Raw genomic sequence first — 26,911 nt, forward strand, 5'->3', positions numbered from 1 at the left:
GTTTATCCCAGGAATGCAAGGATTTTTCAATACATGCAAATCAATCAATGTGATACACCATATTAACAAACTGAAGGAGAAAAACCATATGATCATCTCAATAGATGCAGAAAAAACTTTTGGCAAAATTCAACACCCATTTATGATAAAAACTCTCCAGAAAGTAGGCAGAGAGGGAACTTACCTCAACATAATAAAGGCCATGTATGATGAACCCACAGCCAACATCGTTCTCAATGGTGAAAACCTGTAACCATTTCCACTAAGATCAGGAACAAGACAAGGTTGTCCACTCTCACCACTGTTATTCAACATAGTTTTGGAAGTTTTAGCCACAGCAGTCAGAGAAGAAAAAGAAATAAAAGGAATCCAAATTGGAAAAGAAGAAGTAAAGCTGTCACTGTTTGCAGATGACATGATACCATACATAGAGAATCCTAAAGATGCTACCAGAAAACCACTAGACCTAATCAATGAATTTGGTAAAGTAGCAGGATACAAAATTAATGCACAGAAATCTCTTGCATTCCTATACACTAATGATGAAAAATCTGAAAGAGAAATTAAGGAAACGCTCCCATTTACCATGGCAACAAAAAGAATAAAATAACTAGGAATAAACCTACCTAGGGACACAAGAGACCTGTATGCAGAAAACTATAAGACACTGATGAAAGAAATTAAAGATGATACAAGAAGATAGAGAGATATACCATGTTCTTGGATTGGAAGAATCAACATTGTGAAAATGACTCTACTACCCAAAGCAATCTACGGATTCAATGAAATCACTAGCAAACTACCAATGGCATTTTTCACAGAACTAGAACACAAAATTTCACAATTTGTATGGAAACACAGACTCCGAATAGCCAAAGCAATCTTGAGAAGGAAAAATGGAGCTGGAGGAATCAGGCTCCGTGACTTCAGACTACTACAAAGCTACAGTAATCAAGACAGTATGGTACTGGCACAAAAAGAGAAATATAGATCAATGGAACAGGATAGAAAGCCCAGAGATAAACCCATGCTCATATGGTCACCTTATCTCTGATAAAGGAGGCAGGAATGTACAGTGGAGAAAGGACAGTCTCTTCAATAAGTGGTGCTGGGAGAACTGGACAGCTACATGTAAAAGAATGAAATTAGAACATCCCTAACACCATACACAAAAATAAACTCAAAATGGATTAAAGACCTAAATGTAATGCTAGACACTATAAAACTCTTAGAGGAAAACACAGGAAGAACACTCTATGACATACATCACAGCAAGATCCTTTTTGACCTACCTCCTAGAGTAATGGAAATAAAACCAAAAATAAACAAATGGGACCTAATGAAACTTAAAAGCTTTTTGCACAGCAAAGGAAACCATAAAGAAGATGAAAGGACAACCCTCAGAATGGGAGAAAATATTTGCAAACGAAGCAACTGACAAAGGATTAATCTCCAAAATATACAAGCAGCTCATGCAGCTCAATATCCAAAAAACAAACAACCCAATCCAAAAATGGGCAGAAGACTTAAATAGACATTTCTCCGAAGAAGATATACAGACTGCCAACAAACACATGAAAGGATGCTCAACATCACTAATCATTAGAGAAATGCAAATCAAAACTACAATGAGGTGTCACCTCACACCGGTCAGAATGGCCATCATCAAAAAATCTACGGACAATAAATGCTGGAGAGGGTGTGGAGAAAAGGGAACCCGCTTGTACTGTTGGGGGGCATGTAAACTGATACAGCCACTATGGAGAACAGTATGGAGGTTCCTTAAAAAACTAAAAATAGAACTGCCATACGACCCAGCAATCCCACTCCTGGGCATAAACCCTGAGAAAACCGTAATTCAGAGTCATGCACCCCAATGTTCATTGCAGCACTATTTACAACAGCCAGGACATGGAAACAACCTAAATGCCCACCAACAGACAAATGGATAAAGAAGATGCGGTACATATATATAATGGAATATTACTCAGCCATAAAAAGAAACGAAATTGAGTTATTTGTAGTGAGGTGGATGGACCTAGAGTCTGTCATACAGAATGAAGTAAGTCACAAAGAGAAAAACGAATACCATATGCTAACACATATATATGAAATCTAAAAAAAAAAAAAAAGGGTTCTGAAGAACCTAGGGGCAGGACAGGAATAAAGATGCAGATGTAGAGAATGGACTTGAGGATATGGGGAGGGGGAAGGGTATAAGCTAGGATGAAGTGAAAGAGTGGCATGGACATATACACACTACCAAATGTAAAACAGATAGCTAGTGGGAAGCAGCCACATAGCACAGGGAGTTCAGCTCGGTGCTTTGTGACCACCTAGAGGGGTGGGATAGGGAGGGTGGGAGGGAGACGCAAGAGGGAGGAAATATGGGGATATATGTATATGTATGTGTATAGCTGATTCACTTTGTTATAAAGCAGAAACTAACACATCATTGTAAAACAATTATACTCCAATATAGATATTAAAAAAAAACCAAAAACGAACAAAAACCCGACAGTTTTATTAGAAAATATAGATGTAACCATGTAACATAATGGGTTACAGTATCTATGTATGCAGATACCTTTTAATTAAGCCCTATATTCCCTGCACAAATGACATCAAAACAATAAAGGAAATTAAAGTAGTCCACTCACACCCCTCCCATGTGGCAGCTTCCTCACCTTCTTAAGCTCCCTGCCCCCCGCTCCCCGCACTATATGCATGTTTTTACAGCTGCAGCCATAACCGTGGAGCTGTTCTGTATTCTGCCTCTCCCTGCTTTTCCATCTGTGGCGGTTTTAGCGGCTGCATGTTTTCATCCCTGCCCTGGCGCAGAGGTGCTCCCAAAGCCAGGGCATGACTGCAGGTGCTCTTCTGGGCCCGCCTGCCTTTGGTCTCCCGGAGCGGCTGCCTCTGGCCTCCCCGAGCGGCTGCCTCTGGAAGCGGCACAGGGGAGCACAGAGGCGGCCAGGCCGGTGCTCCAGCAGGCGGCCGGGTGCCCAGGAGGACGGCAACAGCACCCAGACCGCCAGAGCGCAGCCCACAGGCCACAAGCTCTCACGGAAGCTGGCATCTGTGCTCCCCAGTCTGACCCAGCTATATTTTTGAGGTCTCCTGCCAGATTTGAATTTCAGACCGACTCCTGAGGTGAGAAAGCTGATTCGACCTTCAACAGAATGCTGAAAATCTGAACTTAGAATGCTGCTTTCCATGGAGAAACAAATAAACCAATGGCTACATGCAGCAAAAATCAGTTTTTAATAACGGCCTTAGACGCTAAGAAATGTCAACATAATTAAAGTAAAAAACGCACAGCGCTCGTTCTATGTTATAGGAAAAAGGCAGCTGCGAAAGACGTTTGGGGACCCCTAGAGAAGCGGGGCAGGCCGTGTTCTGAGCAGTCCAACACCCCACGCCCCACTGCCATTTGAAGGGAGGAAATGGGCCGGGGGCTAAGCTCTGGTTCTACAGCTTAGGAAAGAGTTGTGAGGATCTGACCCCTTTAAGAGAAGACGATGGTAACCATATCTTACTTTTCTTTTTAATTAAAAGCACTTTAATTAAAAAAAATTTTTTTAAATAACTTTTTTTTTGTTTTATTCTGCATTTCACATGACAGTCCCAAACCCAACACATGGTTTTGTTTTCTGCCTTTCTTATTCTCTCAGCATCTATGTCAACACGTTTTTTCCCAACAGCATATGCAATCTGATCCTCATCTGGTGGGTATACAGAGGCCCTTTAATTTAATTAAAGCACTTTAATTAAAGCGCTGCTATTAACACAGACCCCTGAGCAAGATTCTTGGCCGTCAGTGTGAGCTCAAGGGCCACTGCTGTGGCAGGAGCATCAGTGCTCTGGCGAGTCTGTCCAGGCCTGATGTGGCCCTCACAGCCGAAGCTCTCCTGCAGCTCCTGGGAGGCTCACCACGAAGCACCGGCTCCTAGCCTGGACCCAGAGGTCCGTGTCTCTGACACTGCACCCAGTAGTTGGTGTGCATGTGCATTCAGAGAGTTTTCATCAGGTTCTTACTGACCCCAGCTATACAGTACAGAGAGACCTCATTTTATTGTACTTCACAGATACCGCGTTTTTTTGTTTGTTTGTTTGTTTTTTACATATTGAAGGTTTGTGGCAACTCTGCGTCGAGCAAGTCTATCAGGGCCACCTTCCCAACAGCATTTGCTTATTTCATGTCTCTGTGTCACATTTTGGTGATTCTTGTAATGTTTCAAACTTTTTCATTATTAGATCTACGATCAGTGATGTTACTATTGTAAAAAGATCACTCGCTGAAGGCTCAGATGACGGCTGGCATTTTTTAGCGATAAAGGGTTTTTAAACTGAGGTAACTATATATTTTTCAGGCATAATGCTATTGCACAATTAATAGACTACAGATTAATGTAAACATAACTTTTATACACACTGGGAAACCAAGAAATGCGTGTGATTTGCTTCGCTGCTATGGTCTGGACCTGAAACCATGGTATCTCCGAGGTCTGCCCGGAAAAGCACGCGATCCCACGTGGCAGGAGAGCGGCGTCTGCTCACAGCCTTCGTGCAGGCTCGAGAGCTGAGTGGCCAGAGGAATCCACACTCAGGCACTCTTACCAACCGCACTTTGCCCAGAACACAGACATGGACCCTTGTTTAACTTACCTCTACGTTGAAAGGATTTTCTTCCACTTTCCCGACTTCTGCTTCTGGCAGAGGATTTTTTAAGGTTTGTAAAAATAAAGCTGCTTTCCTTTTACGTTCTGCTTGAAGCTGTTTCTCCTTTGATTCCTTAGACGCCTGGGCAAGCTTTTCCCTGGCAGCAGCTGCCAGTCGGTCCTCCAACTTTTGCTTTGCTTAAGGAATAAACAGAAAAAAAGATGTTTAGAGCAAGCAGTACTGTATAAATATCTTGCTATCTTAATTTCCACGGGCAGTAAAAGGGTCATGAAATATAATGCAGTTATTTTCATACATGAATATGATATAGGTTTCAGGAAAGGTCAACAAATCGGGCAAAGAGAATTCTCAGAGAATTAGTTTATAATGCTTACTATTGGTACTTCTCACAGTTTACATTCAAAATCAAAGTCAGAAAGTTGATGGGATTCCACAGCAGTGAAACCTGAAATGATGAAAACCTTGGAATGGTTCTCATAAACATGTGCCCAAATTACCAGGCAAGGAACACCGTGAAAAGTGTTTTATTCCAAATGACCTGGCACACTGTTCAGTTCACACGCAATAAATGCAGATTTAGGTACACATGCATGAACACAAGTGTGCTCGGGGACAGCAGTGCAATGCTCGTTCCCGAGGGCAGAGCATCCTGTGGTTAAAGAATTACCTTCCATCAATGTTGCGTGATCTGTTTGTGTATACGAAGAAAAATTAATCCACAAAACCAGTTAGAACAGATAAGTACTGCAAACGCAACTGTTAATTCACTACTTTAGTGAGAGCAGAACAGAATTTAGCTTGGAAGAGGGACGGAACACGACAAGACGTTCCCCACAGACACTGCTAGCCATGCGTCAGAGGCAAGCGGTGGCCACATCGTGACCCCTGAAGATGAGCCACAGCCTGAAAACCAGCTTGGGCCCCAGCACCTTCAAGGGTCCGATGGTTCTGCAGGGAGACGGCCTCACAAAGAGGTGTCTCCCAGCTCGGACCATTAGCCCGAGCTGGGCGCGCAGGTTGGGCATTTGCCCCAAGGCTGCCATTAAAGCCTCCTTGGCCACCCTCAGCGTATCCTCTGAAAACAAACCGCCGAGGGCACTGCATCTGAGCTTAAGGAACAGCAGGGCTCCTCACTCCACAGAGAACTTCTCAGATGAGCAAAAACACCACACGGCCCCCCAGTGGTTGTGATTTCCAAAGGCTGGAGACCCGAGTTGGCAGTCTCGTATTTTGGGCTTAGTAGGTTAATCTTGTATTTATGTACTTTTCTTTTAAGAAGTCTAAAACATATTGACAAACCTTGCTTTGCTTCTAGCTCCTCCTGGGTAAGTTGAGGCCGCTTCTCCTCAACAACTACACAGGGTGGGGCAACTGCCGGGTTAGCGTTTGTGGCAACACTAGAGATTTCTTGGCCTTCTTTGCTTTCTTCATCATCATCACTGTCGTCATCTAGCTTAACACGATTTTTTTCCAGGGGAAGTAGATCATTTTCTTTGGCCTTGATTGCAAAGCTTATTGGAGCAAATGAAGCTATTGAGAAAAGGTGAAAATGGTAATACATTTTAAAGTAGCTGGAAGCACAGAGCAGAAATCTACGCGGGCCCCACCATCCACATGAGCATGAGCTGGTAGGAGCACCGTCTTGAGTGGAGCCACATCTTACGCAGAGGGAGGTTCAGGGGCCGCAGGCAGTGCCTGTGATGTCAGAGGGCGTTTAGAAGGACATCACACGTGCTGAGCCCGATGGAGGGGACGGCAGAGCACGGGCTCCACCTCGGGCCACGTCAGGACGCACACACTGAGTGCCAGCTGGGGTCACTCCATGGGCAAATGGTCAATTTTTGTTGGTGTTTTCCTTTTTTTTCTGGGCTCAGCACATTGCTGAGTTTGCAGAAGTAAGCATATGATGGGACTCCACTACGAAAAGGTACTTCTAAAAAATCCCAACCGTGTAAGGTAACCTTTTCTTACAAAAGCAAGCTGCAGACACTGTTCCTTTATTCAGCAAACGTTTGACTGGGTGCCTACTTTGTGCTAGGCGTTATGTCAGACTATTCTCTGCACCTTTAAGAAAATTTTAAACCTAGTGTAACAAAAATTTAGGTGGTTCAGTTTTTCTCTCCTAGAATATTTGGAAATTTTAATTTAAGAGAAAATACAAAGGCCCCAAAGGAAACAATCTTCTTCCCCTCCCCCCCATCTACTCAACACTCACTCACTGGGTCCCTTCCTCCTCAGACTATGGTAAATGGCTCTTAACAACACCTAACTGGTTGTAATGAGATATTTATTTTTAAAAACCATGTGTTATTACTGATGAAAGCTATTCACGTAGACCACAGCGAAGGGCAAGGTCAAGTGCAGTGCAAACGGGCTGACTCAGAGGGAAGTGGATCTAGGTTACCGAAGGCAGGCTCTGATGTGGCTATAACTGTGGAGGTGAGCTCACCCAGCTGCACCCCCACCCACCCCAGGCTTCTCCACTTTCAGCATTTTACGGTTCCAAACCCAAGTGTGACTTGAAGCTGGTAAATAACCCAGATCTTTGACATGTAATCATCTCTCGTCAATAATCTCTCAAGCTACAGAGCACACCCCAAGATGTAAATGTTAGCAAAGTGATATTTTATAAGTCAGAATGAAAAGGGGGCAAAATCAGTCTCTGTGTTGATTATGCAACGCCATGCACTTGCACTGTACGTGGTGCGCTGAGGTCTACCTTCCTAACAACCCCCAAACAAAGATATAACACAGGGTGAAAAGTACACTTTGCTGGGAGAGTCGATATTAACCATTTTACCGTGGTTATGTTAAGAACGGCCCTTATCTTTTGGAGATAAGTGCGATCACACTGATGGATAAAATGCCATGATGTTGGGGTCTGCTTCAGAATATCCTGGGGGTGGGCTGGACTGAGAGTTCTAAGATGTGTCCTGCGTCGGCCACAGGAGCTGGATGCTGAGCACTGCGTGTGGCGCTGTGTGACTATTACACCAGGCTCTGTTTCTGTACTTGTTTGAAATTCTCCGTAAGAAAATACTTTCATAATATTACCCGTTTACATACTCTCTCTATATAGGCTATACTCCAGTAATATGGTCTCTTTAAGAATAGAGTCAAAGAAACATAGAAAAGAAAACTTCAGTTAAATGTTAATCAAAATTACTCAAGTTAACTTGGGCTAAAGTATTATATCACAAAATAATTTTAAAACAATTACTCCCAATCTCTTCCTCCAAATTAAAAAATATGCAATCAACAAATATATTAAAATGAAAACTCCTGGAACACAGTTTAATGCATGTCGAATACAGTGCCTAACAGCACCACTGTTTGACACATACTTTAAAGTGATTTAGGGACTTCCCTGGTGGCACAGTGGTTAAGAATCCGCCTGCCAATGCAGGGGGACACGGGTTCGAGCCCTGGTCCGGGAAGGTCCCACATGCCGCGGAACAACTAAGCCCGTGTGTCACAGCTACTGAGCCTGCGCTTTAGAGCCCGCGAGCCGCAACTACTGAGCCTGCGTGCCACAACTACTGAAGCCCGTGAGCCCTAAAGCCCATGCTCCGCAACAAGAAGCCTGCGCACTGCAATGAAGAGTCACCCCCGCTCGCCACAACTAGAGAAAGCCTGCGCACAGCAACGAAGACCCAACGCAGCCAAAAATAAATAAATTTATATTAAAAAAACAGTGACGTAATAAAAGAACTGACTAATGTGCAGAGTCTCCATGCCTCACCTCAGTTAACATTTGCAACCCCCGGAGGAGACAGATACTACCAGGCCTCCCCACTTACAGATAAGGAAACTGAGGCTAAAAAGGTCAAGTAACCTTCCCAGCATAGCTCAGCCAGAAGGCAGGGGATCAGGAACTATTTTCTTTGTAGAATTATTCAATTACACAACTACTGCTTCTACCTGGAACCTTACTTGCAAGTCACATCACAACACGCGAAGAGCACTTCCTACAGCCTTCAGCGGTGTCCTGTTGTGTTAAGGATGAACAGCCGCGGTGGAGGGGCCCCCTCTCCCGCTCCCACCTTCTGCACTGCGCTCCAGCCCTGCCCTGCCTTCTGCCTGGAGCCGTCATCCTCTTCTCATGCCTGGCTTTCCTGCTCGGCTCATCTCAAATGAAGCCTCTCCTCAGACAGGCCCTGCCCCGCCTCTCTCCTTCACGCCACTCTTGACGTTCTGTGTTGTGTGCGTGGTCTGGTTACCCCGGAGCCTGGAGCGGGCAGGACCGCAGGACTAACATGGCCCCGGTGTGCACTGATGCAGAGTAGCCTGTGCTCAGGAAACACTCGTGAGGGAGCCGACAGTGCCCGGCCCTCCACCTTCCACATCAAATATGCTTCCTTTCTTAAGGTATCAAGTTTCATTACTAACTTTTAACTTCTAAGGTAATATATATTCTCTATGGGAAATTTTGAAAACACAGGTGAACAAAATGAAAGACCAACTGCTCTTCAGATACGGGAAAGAAATGATCTGAACACAATGGTTCCGAGGCACATACGTGTGCATGTGTACAAACACACGAAAAATGGGACCATACTTTATAGCCTGCTGTTTTCACTTAGTACGCGACACCTTTCCATAGAAAAAGTTTAGACATCTTTCCATGTCAACATACATCATTTTAACAAACGGCAATAATATTTCTTAGTATGGATATGCCAACTGATTTCAGTCTCCCATGATGGTTCCCAATTTTTTATTTTTAAAAGCCCATGAGCCTTGGGAGGAACACCTGGTCGAGACGTCCTGGTGAGCCAGACGTTTCTAGGAGTGGGAGGGCATCTGCATTTAGGGTTTGGTCCCCATCATCGGGCTCTCCCCTGGAGAGGCCTCACCGACAACACTCCAAGGACAATGCGTGAGTGAGGGTCCTGCCACTCGCACCCACTCTGTTACTTTCTAACTTTACCAAATTGGAGGCAAAGAACAGTATCTTGTTAGTGAGGATGTATTTTAAAAGTTTAGGACTTCCCTGGTGGCACAGTGGTTAAGAATCCACCTGCCAGTGCAGGGGACACGGGTTCGAGCCCTGGTCCAGGAAGATCCCACATGCTGCAGAGCAACTAAGCCCATGCGCCACAACTACTGAGCCTGCACTCTAGAGCCTGCGCGCCACAGCTACTGAGCCCACGTGCCGCAACTACTGAAGCCTGTGCTCTGCAACAAAAGCCACCACAATGAGAAGCCTGCGCACCACAATGAAGAGTAGCCCCCACTTGCTGCAACTAGAGAAAGCCCGCGCGCAGCAACGAAGACCTGATGCAGCCAAAAAAAAAAAAAAAGTTTATTCACTGATCAACTGTTTTCCTTCTTTTGTGAACTACCTTTTTATGTCCTTTGTTTTTCTACTGCAGTGACTTTTCTTACTGATTTACAAGAGCTCTTTCTATAGCAAGGATTTTGACCTTTATCTTCTGTTATATTAGCCATCACTGCTATCCTGACATTTGTCTTTCAACTTTATACAGGCCCAGTTCCCATCAGACCTATCTTTCTTTATCATTCATGGCTTTAATTCTTAGAAAATCCTTTCCACTCTGACTAGAAAAAAATTACCTTTATTTTCTTCTACTTTATGATTTTATTTTTTACGTTTAAACACTTAAATCTATCTGGAATCACTATAATTGTCAGAGGTAATGTAAGAGTCTTATTTTTTTCAAAATGGAGAGCCTGTTTTTCCAACATCAATTATTGTCATACTAGGGAAGCTTTATCATAAAAATCTCAGGAAATGTTGGTGCTTTTCCAGCATCTGTTAGCAAGGTAAGACTGTACTTGGAGATTTTTCTGGTGGGATGCCGCACTGGGATGGCTGCAAGGAACCCCACCTGCTCATACCTGCTCTGTCATTCCAAGCTTGCTTCCATCTGAGGTGCTAACATCTGGGTTTCCCAGGGGTCCTGGCCTGCAGACTGCTAAGCTTTATGGGGTTAAGGTACTAGGGCTGGAGAGCTTCCTAACTTCCCATCTTTGGGCTCTGGAGTAGCTTTAATCAGACAAGTTTTTCTCTTTATTGAGGGAAGTTACCTTGACCTTGACTTTGTCCTGGCCTGCCTACTTGTAGAGGTATTTCACTGACCAATGTTTTCTAAATTCTTTCAGGCCTATAGATCTGTCATCTTACTGCCTCTCTGGAGACATTTTAGCAATTTATCAATATATTTTCTTAGACAATTTTTTTCAGTTATTTTCAAATTTATTCAAATTTAGTTAAATATATTGTTCTCGTGTACTTAAAAAATACCATTTTCTCTCTCATTATGCTGTGCATTTGCTTTTTTTTCTGTAAACTTGTACAATGATGATAAGTTTTACTGGTCTTTTATTATATCCTCACCCATTTCTGCTTTGACTTTTATTGATTCTCCCTTTCTGCTTTTCTTACATGCATTTTATATATAAAGTTTCTTCCTAGGTTCTTGAGTTGAATGCTTGTTCTGTTTTTACTTTTTCTTTACCAACATAAGCATATGAGGTTATAGGTTTTTCTTTTAAGTTTTCACTGCATTTGATAATTTTTGGATAATATTCTCATTGTCCTCACCTTCTTTGACTGATTAATTTCAGGGCATTGACACATCTGTAAGAATCTTTGTCCTCCAGCATTCAGAATACTTTTCATTCAAAATTTCAGATAGATCTTAACTACCTGGCATTTAATGCTACAGATACACATCTGAAGTGCCAGCCTGCTTTTTCTCCCCCGTGAAGGACAACCTGTCTATTTTCCCATCTGGATGCTTTTCCTTCCATCTCTATCCCTTTCCTTGGAAATTTGAGGAAAATTTTGAACTTGTCTTCTCATCCAATCTGATTTTTAGTGTTTTTATTATATTTTAAAATTTGGCAATCTTTCTCTAAACAGTCTTTTCCAGATGTCAGATTATCGGTTGCACTCATTTTACAGTACCTTTAATTCTGTGAGAATACGAATCAGAGACTAAAAGAATTTTCCTGTCACTTAGTAACTTTCCAAGGTGCCCACATGCTCCGAGGCTTGGATCGTGTCCTTCTGAGCTCCTGCCTCTTTGCAGGAGCCGTGATTCTCTGCCTCCTCGTCCTCACCCTGACGGAGCTGAGGGCGCGGTGGGTTCTTTCGGACATCCGCAGCTCTCGGGCGCCTCAGGCTCAGAGGGCACGACGAGGGAAGCGGCAAGCGCTCTTTCGTCTGCCGAGTCCCAGGGCGCTTGCTCACGGGAGCGTGGAGGGCGCTCCACGGCGGGGGCTGGCCCACTGCGCCCCGACCACACCCTGTTGGGGCCCCGCGGCCCCGTGGATGCTCCCGGTGGTTCTGGCCTTCTGCCCGCCCCCTTCTCTGGCTGACAGTGGGTTCCCCCGGGGTCACTGCCACTGAGTCCCCAGATGATCTGCTCTTTCCTATGAACTGAAGTCCGGTGGCCTGGCTTGTCCCTCTTAAACATGAACAGTACCTCCCCCTGCTTCTAGAGCAGTAACTGTTTTTACTCTCTCTTTACTAATACATTCCTTTGGTTATTCCAATGAGAGTTGAAGGCGGCTGGGAAGGGTGAGAGATTAAACACGTGTGCTCAGGTGACCTCCTGGACTGAGAGGCTCACAGGTACTTCCATGCTTTCCTAAATCACTGAAGTTTCCCCGTTACCCATCTGGGTCACTTTGGTTACTCGTGATCGCCATCTTTGTACCAGCAAAGGCATCTGTACGCTCAGAAAAGGCCTTCCTGCAATCCTGGCCCGTCCCGCCCATCCCGCATCTCCTCTGCTTTTCCTTTAACCCGGGCACTGGCTCCTGCACCGCCCGGCCACGCCCCCTCCTCCACTTCAGGCCACCAGCTCCACCCCGAACCTCCCGCATGGCTTCTCTGCCTCCATCCCTTCACACACTCACCACACTGCAGAAAGTGATTCCTCTGATCTAAGCCGTAAGGTGTGCTGCCCCTGCTGGAAGCCCCGGGACCCGCCAGGAAGGCAGAGCCCCACAAGCTGGCCATGGTTACCTGGGCAGGTGTGCCCCCCTTGACACCCGGGTCCCTCAGACCACTTCCCGTTTCTGAACAGGCCACACGGCTCAGACCACGCCGTCCCGCCTGGGAGCTCCGCTGGCTCTGGGAACCCTCTTCCCTCTGCACAGCCCTTCTCATTCCCACCTGGTGCAACTCACTGCTTCTTCACACGTCCAACCACAGAGTTCTCTGCTACCGTGCCTGTGTCGGCTTTTTTTTCTTTCTATTTATTTATATTTGCTCTTTTCATGTATGTCTGTCCTGGTAGATGAAAAACTCCTCCCAAGAACATAAAAGGTAACTGGAACGGAGCGAGTGGAATACCGCCTGGTAGAGACCCTCAAGGGACTTGCCTTAACAAATAAAGAAAACTAATTCCATTGGCACAATAGTTTGCATATATTTTCAGAAGTCCAAGGGGGGCGGTACAAAACATTATTTGAAAAATTCTAAACATTTCCATTAAATTGCTAGAACAGGCTGTTAGCAACAGCCTGTAGAACGCATACCTAAGATGAGCTTATATCCAAATGACCCCAAACCCGAAATCAGGAAAGTACTATGAAATAAGCAAGTTGTATTAATAACAGCAACTTAAAAGGCGCAGCCATTTCCTCCTGTCCTGTGGCTAAAGGCACCTGACCTTAAGCGGTCCAGCATTCTTCCTTGCTAATTTGAAGTGACACCTGTGAGGTACAAGGTCAAAACTGGAACCCTCGGTAGCGAGGGCAGCATACCTTTCACCAGCTTCCCGTCGGGGACGGCTTTGCTGCACAACACCTCCTTCTTCCCCGAGGAGCCACCTCTGCCCCCTGCGTCGGCAACGTCTTCAGACACACTATCGTCCCCAACGTCACTCGGCTTTTCAGGAGCAGACTCTGCAGGAGCCTCTTCCGGTGCTGACACAGCCTGCAGAGGTTAAACGTGACTCTGAACTGCTCCGTTGGAAATGACACAGGATTTGTCAGAAAAGATATGCAGCACATACATTTCATAGGACAACAGCACGGCTACGTTACTGCCTAAGTAACACCACGGAATATACTTTCTAACTCAGATTTACTATTTTCTGATACAACAGAATGAAAAGAGGAGCGGAAGGAGGTATTTTCCCTGTAATACTGTTTTGGGAACCAGTGCCAACTAGCTCTTCTTTGGAGACTGATCGCTGAGAACACGTTTAGAACAGCAAATTATGCCCAGCACCTACAGATGAGTCCATTTTCTTCAGGAGCAGTCAGAGATAAAAGCTTGAAGAAATCCACTGATACGCAAAGCCTACGTCATCTCTCTACCAAAACAGGTTTTAGGAAGACGTTAGGGTGTCCATGTAATTGAGGAGAGGAGAGGAGAGGCAGAAAAAGGATTACAAGGACAGGAGGCAATGCTTCCAACAGGCGCCTGAGAACCAAGTGCGGGACGTCTGCAGGGATGGGAGTCGTGAGGCGAGCTGCTGGCAGGTGGCGCTCGAGGCCAGTGGGTGGGCAGCACCTGTGTGGCTCCAGCCTGTCAGCTGGGAGCACCTGTGGTTACACTTGGGCATTTAAGTACATGCTAACACAACAGAAGTATAATACACAGCTTCCACCCAAAGTAGTTAAAAACAAGAGCCAACCAAAACACCAAATGCTTGAAGAGACAGGATTACTTTGTTTACAACATTCTGGACAAATGATCCTCAATGAACTATGAATACGGGGCAAAGATTCCAACAGACGTAAGACAAGAGAGGTGGGAAAAGTTAAATTCGGCAAATGCAAGACATACGTTACACCTAAAAGTGAGCGTAAAACCAACCAACCCTATTAGCGCGCATCCCGAGGATTACTTCTTCCCAGACACGTACCTGTGCGCTTTCGCCCCCTTCTTTCTGGAGGAAGAACTGCTTCTTAAACTCGTAATAGGCATTATATTGGTGCCACGGCTGCAGGAACTCAAACCTAGGAACAGAGAAGGGGACGGGTCATTCAACAAGACACGCTCGCTGGCTGTGACACCCCTCGGCTCCGACGGACCACACCTGCTGCTCGGAGGCTTCGCAGTGACTGACCCTGGCGATCGCACAGATCATGCTGCGACCACAGCCTCCTGTTGTTATGTTACGACCCGAGCACGGAACATTATTTGATGAAAAAAACAAAGTGCAGTGTGTGTCTGAATTTCCACAGTAGATTCTTGAAAAGCATGAATTCCAGCTTTTTATTTTAGGTAGGGTCAACATTTTTAAAAAACAAAGCAAAACAAGTTAAACAAACAAAAAAAATATAACAATAAAAAAGACCACCACCCCAACTCTAAGTAATTTAACAAGATATATTTATCTAAACACATAAGGATAAAAATATATAGATATGTATATATACATATATATAAACAATTATGTAGCTAGATTAAAAAAAGAAGCTAAACTAAACCCCAAATACCATTCATCTACCCCACATCAACTCCTTCACTCACCTCTGATCATTCTTGGCACGAACGCTGGTCTCAAACTTAAGGCCGTTCCTGGCCACGTACTCTGCCAGCTTGTCGATCACGGGCTGAATGTCGGGGGGCGGGGGGATGATGGCGGCCACGGAAGCAAGTGCACTGCAGAGGAGAGCTGGGTCACACCCACAGTGCCAGGCCCTCCTCCAGGTCAGCGGCGGGGGGCGGCCAGCAAGGCTGCTGGGGGACTTGCACTGTCTCAGTTCACACCGGCAGGTAAGTTACACGCAGACAGGGAGGCCCTTATCTGAGATGACTGGGACTACAGAAAACTAATCAAAGTCAATCCATTTGAAACAGGGACCAAAATATCATTGCCAATGATGAAAATAGGGGTTTTACTCAAAGTGACACTTAAGGTCATGAAAACAGGTTCATCTTTTCTCTCCTCACATTTCCCCCCAATTGCTAATTCTTAGAAACAACCAAGAACAAATCAAGTGTGAATTTTTGTTACATACATATGAAAGCATGCTGGCTAGCGTGATTCATCACCCTTCGTTTCATGTTTGACTTCCTTAGCATGATCAGAAAGTGGGAACTACCCAAGTGTTCCGTCAAGTCTCCCGAGCGTCTTTGCAGCTGGAGACATGCCAGTGCCCCTTACAAAGTGCTCGCTCACCCACAGGCACTCTTCAGAGCCCCCCTCACGCTACCCAGGACAGGCGCCGGGGGTCAGCCCCTGCCTTGCTGGCTCTGTTATTCAGTGGTTGGCTGGACGAACAGCCAGATCCTCATTTCCTGATAGCTTGTGAAAGATTCACTTGCATCAGCTTTATGAAATCCTGCATTTTTGGCAAAAAGTGGGCTTCACTTCACACTGACTGTGCCTAGTACTGCCCCACCGAGATGGTGGCACACGGGAAAGAACAGATGCTGGGTTCAGGGGAGCGGCGTGGGACGCTAACGGGGAGCTCATTCTCTCAGTGGTTAGACCTCACTGCTACGAGTGCTTATGTTAGGACACTTTCTGTTGCCCCATCAACCCTGTAACTCGGGGATCTGGATAATAAGTACTCGGATAACGGAGACCCTCTATGTGACGCACACCATAAAGAAGCCCAAACCGAGAACACAGGTGCTCCAGGTGACCAGGAGAAGTGAGAGCATACCTTGTGGTGATGGTGGTGGAGGTCACCCCACTACTCGTCTCTGCTGTGCTTGGGGGGGGCGGTGGCGTGGTCCCTGGAGGGGGCGGGGCCGTGGCTGTCACTCCAGTGGAGCCGGACACGGCCACCCCGGCAGGCAGGGTGCTGTAGTAAGTGGCTACGTCAACCCCTGGGGGGGGAGGTGCCAGGCAGTAGGTGCCGTCGGGCAGCATGTAGTAGCTGTAGTACATGGCTGCCACTGTTGCTGTGAAAAGACACATTGTGGGGGCGTGAGAGTGGCAAAAGACAGGCTAGTTGGTGAGTATCCACAATGCAGTAAAAAAGGGACACTTTTCCAAATGCAATGTCACTTCTGTCCAAGGTCAACCACATCGTTTCGTTTTTCTGATATAAGAAAGGCTGCCCAGGTGACACACAGTTTGGGAGAATCAGGCAATGCCCAGACACACACCCAGGGACGACGGAAAGTGAACATGCACGGGGACATTCAAGGCAGCCCAACGTGGACCTTCCTGCTACACAACTGATGTCCTCCCTAACTGCAGAGCGGGCAGGTGAGGACAAAGTCCACTGTCCAGCAGCACTGGCTCCCTTCCTCTGTGGCCTGTGAGATGACCCCTTTGAGGACTAAACACCCTTTGCTGGCTTCCCCGTTTGACACCAGCTCTCCACTCTCTCCTCTCCTTACTTTTCTCATTTAAACATTTGTCTGGGCATAAATCGCAGCCATGTTTTCTTAGGTCAGTCTCCCAAGGCATGACACAAAAGCAAAAATAAACAAATGGGACCTAATCAAACTTAATAAGCTTTTACACAACAAAGGAAACCACAAACAAAATGAAAAGGCAACCCACAGAATGGGAGAGAACATCTGCAAATGGTGTGAACGACAAGGGTTAATTTCCAAAATATACAAAGAGCTCGTGTAGCTCAGTGACAAAAAAAACAGACAACCCGATCAAAAAATGGGCAGAAGACTCAAATAGACATTTCTCCAAAGAAGGCGTACAGGTGGTCAATAAGCACATGAAAAGATGCTGGACATGGCTAATTATTAGGGAAATGCAAATCAAAACTACAACAAGGTACCACCTCACACCAGTCAGAATGGCCACCATTAAAAAGTCTACAAATAACAAATGCTGGAGAGAGTGTGGAGAAAAGGGAACCCACCAACAGTGTAGGAGGGAATGTAAACTGGTGCAGTCACTGTGGAAAAGAGTATGGAGGTTCCTTTAAAAACTAAAAATAGAACTACCGTATGATCCAGCAATCCCACTCCTGGGCATATACCCTGAGAAAACTCTAACTGGTAAAGACACATGCACCCCAGTGTTCATAGCAGCATTATTTACAATAGCCAGGACATGGAAACAACCTAAATGTCCATCGACGGAGGAATGGATAAAGAAAATGTGGTACATATACACAATGGAATATCACTCAGCAATAAAAAAGAATGAAATAATGCCGCTTGCAGCAACATGGATGGAACTTGAGATTATCATACTAAGTGAACTAAGACAAAAAGAAAGACAAATATCATATGATATCCCTAATATGTGGAATCTAAAATACGATACAAATGAACTTATTTACAAAATAGAAACAGACTCACAGTCATTGAGAACACCACCAAAGGGGGAAGGGGGAGGGAAGGGATGAATTAGGAGTTTGGGGTTAGCAGATACAAACTACTATATACAAAATAGATAAACGACAAGGTCCTACTGTATAGCACAGGGAACTATATTCAATATTTTGTAACAAACTATAATGGAAAAGAATCTGAAAAAGAATATATATTATATACAACATTCATATAAATGAATCTGGTATGTATCTCTTATATATATGTAACTGAATCACTTTGCTGTATATCAGAAACTATCACAACACTGTAAATTAACTATACTTCAATAATAAACAAACAAACACTTGTCTTGGAAGTCATCTTGTCTACAAAGCTGTGCTGCTCTGTAACAACCCCTGCATGCCTTCACCCCAGCACAGAGCCGTACTGCAATCGATTTAAGAAGTCCTCACGGACACTGAGGTCATCTGGGGCTTTATTACTATAAACAGTGAAGCACGATAACTTCCTATATATTTTGCCCACCCAGGCAAGTATCTGTAAGATAGAGCCCATTTTTTAAAACAATCAAAATCCCTGTAAGTTTATTCATTTTTTATTTTGGGGGAAAAATATTCAAAACCAGTGAAATCACAGAAGATCCAATGAACTAATTAAGAATTTAAATTTCTAATCCTGTTGTAGATAAGCAACTGGTTCTGACCACACAGAGATTTAATTTCCTCTTCATTAGAGCATGGTGAAAGATTTTTCTCATTATGGAATTTTATTTTGATCTTCAATTAATCTACTTTAAAACAAAAACATTTGCAAATAGAGAGAGCTTTTACACTGACTACAGTTTCCAGCACTGGAAGCTCCGTGGGGAAGATGACAGTGGTGAAGCAGCTCACACCCTGTCCTTGACAGCTATACCCCAGCCTTTGCGCCTTGGCTGGAACAACTGCATCATTCACCCGTGCTGCAGGCATATCCGCGGCTGGTAATGACTTACTTTCTATGAATTATACATGTCTGAACTCCCAAGTTGTGAATCGCTGGCTCGATGCGGTGCACCAACCACTGTTCACGTTCACCACAATATTCCACATTTTCAAAAAAAGATGTGTGGCCTCAATATCCTCTGTGTGATCTTCAGCACAGAGACATTCAAACCATATCTCTGAAGGAAGGCGGGGGCAGAGGGCGGGAGAGACACGTTTGTTCTGTAACCCCAGCACTCAGCACACAGACTCTGTTGGGTGGACAGACGGATTCGATGCTTCAAATATAAGCTTTTCCTAACCCAATTAGGTATTCACATATGAACAGAGGCTTCTGCGAGCTGTATCCTCCTCCTTGAAACGATGGAACGACTTCCCCACTCACCCCGCACTCGGTCGAGCGACGGGGGCCCTTCCTCTCACCCCTGGGCACAGACACCGCCACGGAGGAGGGGTGAGGCTGCAGCGGCCAGCCCGGAGCGTGGCCCCGCCCACAGAGCACCCCCTGTCCTGGGAGGGGCAGCAAGAGCTGCGACCGCCCACAGTGTCACATCCCAAGGACAGGACAGACACTCCGTGTCCTTCCTATGCCAGGCGGCCAGCCTCTGGCCTGAAAACAGGCCAAAATACATCTCAAAGTCGTAGCTACAACCAGTGAGGCGTATGGATTAGAAAAAAACAGTTTACAGTTAAGTGTCAACTGTATGTTATGCAATTGCAACTTAATGCATTCTTTATGTAACACAAGTGAATAAATTATTTTCAAAACTAAGAATCATCCCTTTGAAAGAATGAACATGCAGATAAACCATCAGTCTGTACCTGAGCCACCCATCACATTAAATTAAAACAAAGTCTAAAAATAACCCTGCCAGAAAGACGGCAGATTAACTCAGGAACTCACCCATTACAAATACCTAAACATGCTTGTAAAATATAAGGAAAAAATTTAAATGCATAGCTGAGCTCACAAAGAGAAAAGGCTCCATTTCCATGTGTGAAAATCAAACAAAGCCTCCAAACCTGAAGGCACCTCCTAAGCCTTGAGCCAAGTCTTACTCCGGATGCAGGGATTCCCACGCTAGAAAGCCAGCCCAGGGCACGCGCCCTGGGGAACTTGCAGAGGAGGACACACTGGAAGCAGAAACCTAAAGACGATGCACACAGGATGCCCTCTCACTTCCTACCCACGCACTCTGTGAGTCCTTTCCAACAAGTTCTAATTACACCTTGCAAAGGTGAACAGGAATTTGAAAATCCCTCTGTATCCAAAAATAACCCTGATGCCAATGAAACACCCGAGGCTTGGCGAGCTGAGAACGCAGACTTTCCTGCTGCATGGTGCCTGCTGGGGCAACGCCACGGCTGAGGACCCAACAGCGCAGCCAACTGTGCACTGTGTCTCCCAGATCCCCACTTCATGTGCAGGACGTCACAGAGGAAAAGATTTTAGGGAGAAGGTTGTTTCTGTCCTCTTCCCCACAGACACTGAGGCCCGGGGCGGATGTGACAGTGACAGGCCCACCTCAGCCCGGAGCCACGCCTGGCCTGGCCTGCCCCCCAATCTATGGTGAACAGTATCATGCCCCTCATTTCGTCTGCAGGTGCCAGGGGCACCTCCAAACAGTGTCTTCTGCCTGCTGTGAAGCCCCTCCTAAGTTTTACCTCCAATAAATAACAAAGGTTGGTGAGGATGTGGAGAAAAGAGACCCCTCATATGCTGCTGGTGGTAACGTAAATTGGTTCAGCCACTGTGGAAAACAGTACGGAGGTTTCTCAAAAAAACTAAAAATCAGGGACTTCCCTGGTGGCGCAGTGGTTAAGATTCCGCGCTCCCAATGCAGGGGGCCCGAGGTTCAATCCCTGATCAGGGAACTAGATCCCACGTGCATGCCGCAACTAACAGTTCGCATGCCACAACTAAGGCCACATGCCTCAACTATGGAGCCAGTGAGCCATAACTTAGGAACCCGCCTGCCGCAACTAAGACCCGGGGCAACCAAATAAATAAATAAATATTAAAACCAAAAACAAACAAAAAACCCCCTTAAAATCGAATAAATATATATCTTAAAAAATGAAAACACTAATTTGAAAAGATACATGCAGCATTATTTACAATATCCAAGATATGGAAGCAACCTAAGTGTCCATCAGCACATGAGCTGATAAAGAAGATGTGGTGTACACGCACGCAGGCACGCACAGACACACACACACACACACAGTGGAATATTACTGAACCATAGAAAAGAATGAAATAATGCCACTTGCAACAACATGGATGGACCTGGAAGGTATTACACTTAGTGAATTAAGTCAGACAGAAAAAGACAGATACTATATGACATGACATATGTGGAATCTAAAAACTAAAATGAGTAAACATAACAAAAAAGAAGCAGACTCACAGAGAACAAACTGGAGGTTACCAGTGGGGAGAGGGAAACGGGGAGGGGCAAGACAAGGGTGGGAGATTAAGAGCCATAAACTATTACATATAAAATAAATAAGCTACAAGGATATACTGCACAGCACAGGGAATACAGCCAATTATTTTACAGTAACTATAAATGGACTATAACCTTTAAAAGTTGTGATTCACTCTGTTGTGCCCCTATAACTTACATAACATTGCACATCAACTGTACTTCAACTAAACCAAAGTTTTTACCTCCAGAACCATCTCCCACCCCAGGAGGCCCCTGCTCTGCCCTCCTGCACACACAACCCTGGGGCAGTTCTCTGCGATCAGGGCTATGGTCCCAGAAGGCAAAGCATCTTGAAAGCAGTGAGAGGGAGGCTGCACAGCTCCCAGGTTAGAGCAGGCACTAGAGAAGCGTGTGACAAGCAAAGCCCGTGGATGGCAAGGCGCGTGCTGAGGTATTCCTCAAGAGCAGGAGCCAGCGGCCGGCACCGCCCCGCAGCGGACACTGCAGACGTGCGCTCGTCGCTGCAGTGGGGCCTCACAGCTCTTGAAATCCTTGAATTGGAGATCCTTTAAAATGACTACCAGCTAGAGAACATGTGTTTTTGTGTACAGCTCCCAACTCAGAAATTCTCATGAATGTTAAGTTTTCAGAATCGCTGCACCAGATGGAGCCAAGGACAGACAGAGGTCTGGCTCCCTGGAGCTCACCGTCCCGTCCTAGACACGGGGTGGTGTGATGTGCAGGGCTCCAAAGGGCACCCGCAGTCCCACTTCTCACCGGGCTTCCGAGGCGTAACACTCCTTACTAGGGCTGTTGCTGTTCTCAGGGCTCTCTGTTTAATTTTTCAAGAGGGGATTGAGTCTTACACAAAGTTAAATGCCGATGTGATTTTAATAAACATCATGATAATGTTTATTAAAACATGTCTACTCCAAATAAATCTAAGACAGAAATGTCAACGGGTGCCTACACTTCCCAAGGGCAGGCATAGTTGTGTGGAAAGATCAAGCTGCTTAAAACCCCTGGCACATTCTTAAGCACTTCCTCCCTGACACTCTGTGAGCTTAGAAACGTACAGAGCTGCGGAACCCAGGGTCAGACAGACCTGCCTAATTACCCTCCAAAGCCCTTCTATTCAACGGGCTTCTTGCAAAAATCAGAGCCGATTTACTAACTCTTGTTTGTGATCTTAATCTCGTATGAATCTAACTCTCAGAAGAGAACGTCAGCCTTGGAAGGGCTCTTGGGGATCAGCGGGCTGCTCAGCAATCCCTGCTGTCAGTTCAGAAATATAAACATGTGTCTCTATTAAGAATGAAAGAAAAGAGCTTTCCTGAGTTCCGTGGAGAAAAATAAGTACACTCTTAAAAGACCGATCTACTTTATCCACACGAGATCGTGAAAAAGAAGCGCTGTGCTACCAGCTGAGCGGGCCTGGGCAGCAGCAGCAAGACCGCCCGCCCGCCCGCAGCGCCCCTGCCCACCCCGGGCAGCGCCTGGCCCCCTGGCCTCCGTCACTGGATGGCCAACCGGTCTCCATCCACCTGCATACTTGGGACTTCCCTAATAACTTCAACGGCTTTAAATCCTACTTACACTTGCTGATTCCAGAACTGCTATCTCCAGCTCTGAGCTGAACTGGTATGTTAAGTGCCTGCTTAACACGCACACTGGGACATCTCATAAACCTCTCAAAGGGACAGCGTCCAGAACACAGCTGTCCCCACACACCGCCGCTCCTGCTTCCTGCGGCCGCGCCTCCTCCCGCTGAGTCAGCCCGGGCTCCGTGGTTTCTCTCGGACCCATACCCGCCTCCCGGGAACCAGAGCCCTTCCTGCCGCTGCCCTAGAGGCTCCAGGGACCCCTTCCTAGACCAGCCAGAGCCCCCATACTGCCCGCCCAGCCGCGTCACTCCCCATCAAGGCCCCAGCCACGTTCCCTTTCTGTGAGGCACCTGCCTTGGGTCCCATGCCCCGCCCCCTGCTACCCAAATCGGGCCTCACCTGGGCTTCCTCAGGCCTCTGGGCCCCGGAAGCCTTGGCTCAAGGGCCTCCCTGGTTCCGTCCGCCAGCACTGCGGACTCCCCCAGGGGTCTCACTGATTCTGCTCCACGATGGAGGGAACGCTGTGCCCTGCTCTTCCCATCATGGCTTGCCCGTGATGCCAGTTTGTTCAATGAATGTACAAGTCACGTGTGGAAGAACAGGAATTGGAATGGCACAGGGCAAAGCCTTCTAGGAGATGGTGGCCTGGAACCTTCCAAATTCTGAAGGGCAACACTCAAACCACAATTCTGGGCCCGTGCAAATGATCTACTAAGGCATTTTCAGACATTCAAGAATCAAAACAAATGGTCTTCCCGTGTACCTTTTCTTCGCAAACTACTGGAGAACGTGCTCTAGCAAAATACAGGAGCAAACAAACAAACAAGGAGAGAACAGCAACACAGGAAAACAATGAATGCAAGTCAGTGGAACACCCCAGGTTACAGGCTGGGAACACGGCCTGTCCAGATTGGTGCCAGTGGCCAACAGCTCAAGAAGTACAGCTGTCGGACTTCCCTGGTGGCGCAGAGGTTAAGAATCCACCTGCCAACGCAGCGGACACGGGTTCGATCCCTGGCCCTGGAAGATCCCATGTGCCACGGAGCAACTAAGCCCATGCGCCACAACTACTGAGCCTGTGCTCTAGAGCCCACATGCCACAACTACTGAAGCCCGTGCACCTAGAGCCCATGCTCTGCAACAAGAGAAGCCACGACAATGAGAAGCCCACGCACCACAACGAAAAGTAGCCCCTGCTCACTGCAATTAGAGAAAGCCCGTGCACAGCAATGAAGACCCAACACAGCCAAAACTAAAAACAAATTTACTAAAAAAAACCCCCAAAAAACAGTCTACTTGATTGGAGAATCTTTTTCTGCCTACAGTTAAGAGTTAGCTTTCTCACACTGAAAGCCTTTACATGAGGATAGGTTAAACTATAGGAGTTTAAATATTAAGCATCAACAACACAATTCAATGGTAAGCAAAATTATCACTGAATTCTGCATTTTCAAGGGTGAGGAAAGTGCCCAATAATCCCAGGGAATATTAAAAACGTTCAAGGTGCTTCAGAAGTAGAATGAGAGAAATCAAAGCTGAAACCTCCCTCTCTATCCCTTTCTTAAGACTCTCTTATCCACTCAACTGTCTCTTGATGTCTGTTCTCAAGCCTTCTGGCTTCACCTCCTGGACTGGGATAATTTTCGGGAGTTCCTTAAAAACCCCTTCTGGCCACCGTTAGTTCTAGGCAGAGCATTTACCTACTGGCTCTCTATCATACACAATCTATGATATAATTGTGTATCATACACAATTGCAAGGGAAAATTACAGTCAAACCAAAACTCCCTCAAATTCTACATCCACAGTTTTTAAGTGAAAAAATATTATGGCCCTGGGACTTCCCTGGTGGTACAGTGGTTAAAAATCTGCCTGCCAATGCAGGGGACATGGGTTCGAGCCCTGGTCTGGGAAGATCCCACATGCCACGGAGCAACTAAGCCCATGTGCCACAACTACTGAGCCTGCGCTCCAGAGCCCGTGTGCCACAACTACTGAAGCCGAGCCCCTAGAGCCCGTGCTCCACAACAAGAGAAGCCACCGCAATGAGAAGCCCACGCACCGCAATAAAGAGTAGCCCCCGCTCGCCGCAACTAGAGAAAACCCGCACAGCAACGAAGACCCAGTGCAGCCAAAAATAAATAAATAAATTTATTTAAAAAATAATATATTATGACCCTCCCTACCCCCCAAATACTTAAAAGCTTTCACCATCTGGATCAGCACATACCGTGTCTAAAAACCTGGGGCTCCCCTCACCACAGTGAACGGCGGTGGCCGACGGCTGTTAAGGGCTCATGAGCCAGATGCTAGAGAAGACGGAAGCTCAACATGGGCTCACAGTAGCCACCCTGCTTAATTTCCTTCACTGTGACATCCAGACAGCCCTGTGTTTAAGGAAAAAGAATCCTCAAACAAAAGGAGACTTGTTTTGCTGTCACCAAACTGGAAGAGGAAAATCTGAAGACTTCTGTAGTGACACGGAGAATTTCTCACTTGTAAACTCACTGGAAACCACCCAAATGGATCCGTTTGAGATACATGAATGTGTGACTCAGGAACTTTAAGGCCAGTGTTGAAAAGCGACTGTTCTTTTTTTTTGCTTCTCGAGATGCCTTGTCTCCAACTATTACTTAAAGTCTTCATCAGTGACCCTCAAGCAAAATGACCTGAATTTTTTATACCGTATGGAGGTTTTGGAGGCAAGTTACCTAAGAACAGGTTCTGCGGAGTCCAGGTGGAACAACAGGCAGCTCAAGCGTGAGACCAGGAGCTCAGGGCAGAGCCTCAGGGGTACGGGAGGTGGGAGCCTGCGGCCGGGGCTCTGTGCCGTCAGAAGTCTCCCCTGGGCCCCTGACTGGGGGAAGGACGTCTGCTCCAGGGCATTTTGGGGATCTCGTGAGAGCAGAGAACGGAGTCTCCAGAGGAGCTGCACTTGGGAGGGACGACAAAGCATCTCAGGGCAGGTGAGGATGGTGTCTAGGAGGGGTGGCCAGTGCTGGGATAACAGGTCTGGATGGAGCTGCCGACCTGAGCGGGGGAAGGTGAAAAGGACAAGGCCCAGCAAGCGAGCCCAGCGAGGAACATGCCGGGCAAACAGCAGAGAACTGAGTCTGGAAGGAAACAGAACCCAAGCCACCTCTGAGTTCTTTGGGCCACGGACAAATCTGGAGAGACAGGAGTTCAACTGAGCACAAAGAAAAGGAAGTAAAACTAGTAATGAGATGGAAGGGATCCTGCTGAGCAGGGTCAGGAACTGGGCCTGTGTGCCTGCTTCAGCCCAGCCCGGGAGAGCTCAGGATGGTTTTACATTTTCAAACGGTTCAAAACCAAAACCCAAACAAACCAACGAAACAACATTTCATGATGCAAACATTCTATGAACTTCAAGGTTCGGTGCCCATAAATCAAGTTCTATTGGGGCTCAGCCGCACGCCCTCGTTCCCGATGGCCAGTGTGGCTTTCACGCTCCACCAGCGCCAGCAACTGCCACAGAGGCTGCTCGGCTGCCACACGGGAAACGCTTACGTCCTTCACAGACAAGGCCTGCGGACCTGCTGGAGAGCTTAGAAAACAAACCGCGGACCAAAATACCGCCATCACCCACTGCAAGGAACAGAACAGTCACAGCTGAAGAAAACCAAGTCACCAACCAAGGAGAAGACGGATAGGAAGTGGACGTAATCAAGCTGAACGCCAAAGAGAAACAGATGAAAAAAAAAGAAAAGAAAATGACAGGTATGGAAGAAAAAGATGATCCAAAATAAGGAAACGTTCAGAGGTGTAACAGAAAGTAATTTCCCTGAAATGAGAACTGCATCTTTGACGGAAAGGGTATACAGAAAATTCCAGGAAAACTGGGGGCTTTATGCTGATTAAGTTATTAAAATTTAAGGGCACAGAGAACTCTTGAGGTATCCAGTCAGAAAAAGCAAGCTCTTAAGGGGTGAGGGAGGGAAGAGGGAGCTGGCCTCGCCCCTTCCACAGCAACATGCAGCAACGCTCCCAAGTTCCG

At 46.3% G+C, this 26,911-nt stretch overlaps 1 protein-coding gene across 4 annotated transcripts in view; it reads right to left on the reverse strand.

Annotated features, from left to right (window-relative positions):
- SFSWAP (splicing factor SWAP) overlaps positions 1–26,911 on the reverse strand; it is an 84,017-nt gene that overhangs the window by 32,992 nt on the left and 24,114 nt on the right. For all 4 annotated transcript variants that reach the window (XM_082640317.1, XM_082640316.1, XM_082640319.1 and 1 more), the window contains 6 exons: positions 16,288–16,528; positions 15,146–15,277; positions 14,535–14,628; positions 13,426–13,597; positions 5,983–6,213; positions 4,669–4,859 (listed from right to left, as the gene is read on the reverse strand). In XM_082640317.1, the coding sequence (XP_082496443.1) occupies positions 4,669–4,859; positions 5,983–6,213; positions 13,426–13,597; positions 14,535–14,628; positions 15,146–15,277; positions 16,288–16,528 (1,061 nt within the window). The remainder of the gene's footprint in view (positions 1–4,668; positions 4,860–5,982; positions 6,214–13,425; positions 13,598–14,534; positions 14,629–15,145; positions 15,278–16,287; positions 16,529–26,911) is intronic.

This window comes from Mesoplodon mirus (assembly GCF_964341445.2).
Source record: "Mesoplodon mirus genome assembly, chromosome: 13".
Taxonomy (NCBI): Eukaryota; Metazoa; Chordata; class Mammalia; order Artiodactyla; family Ziphiidae; genus Mesoplodon; species Mesoplodon mirus.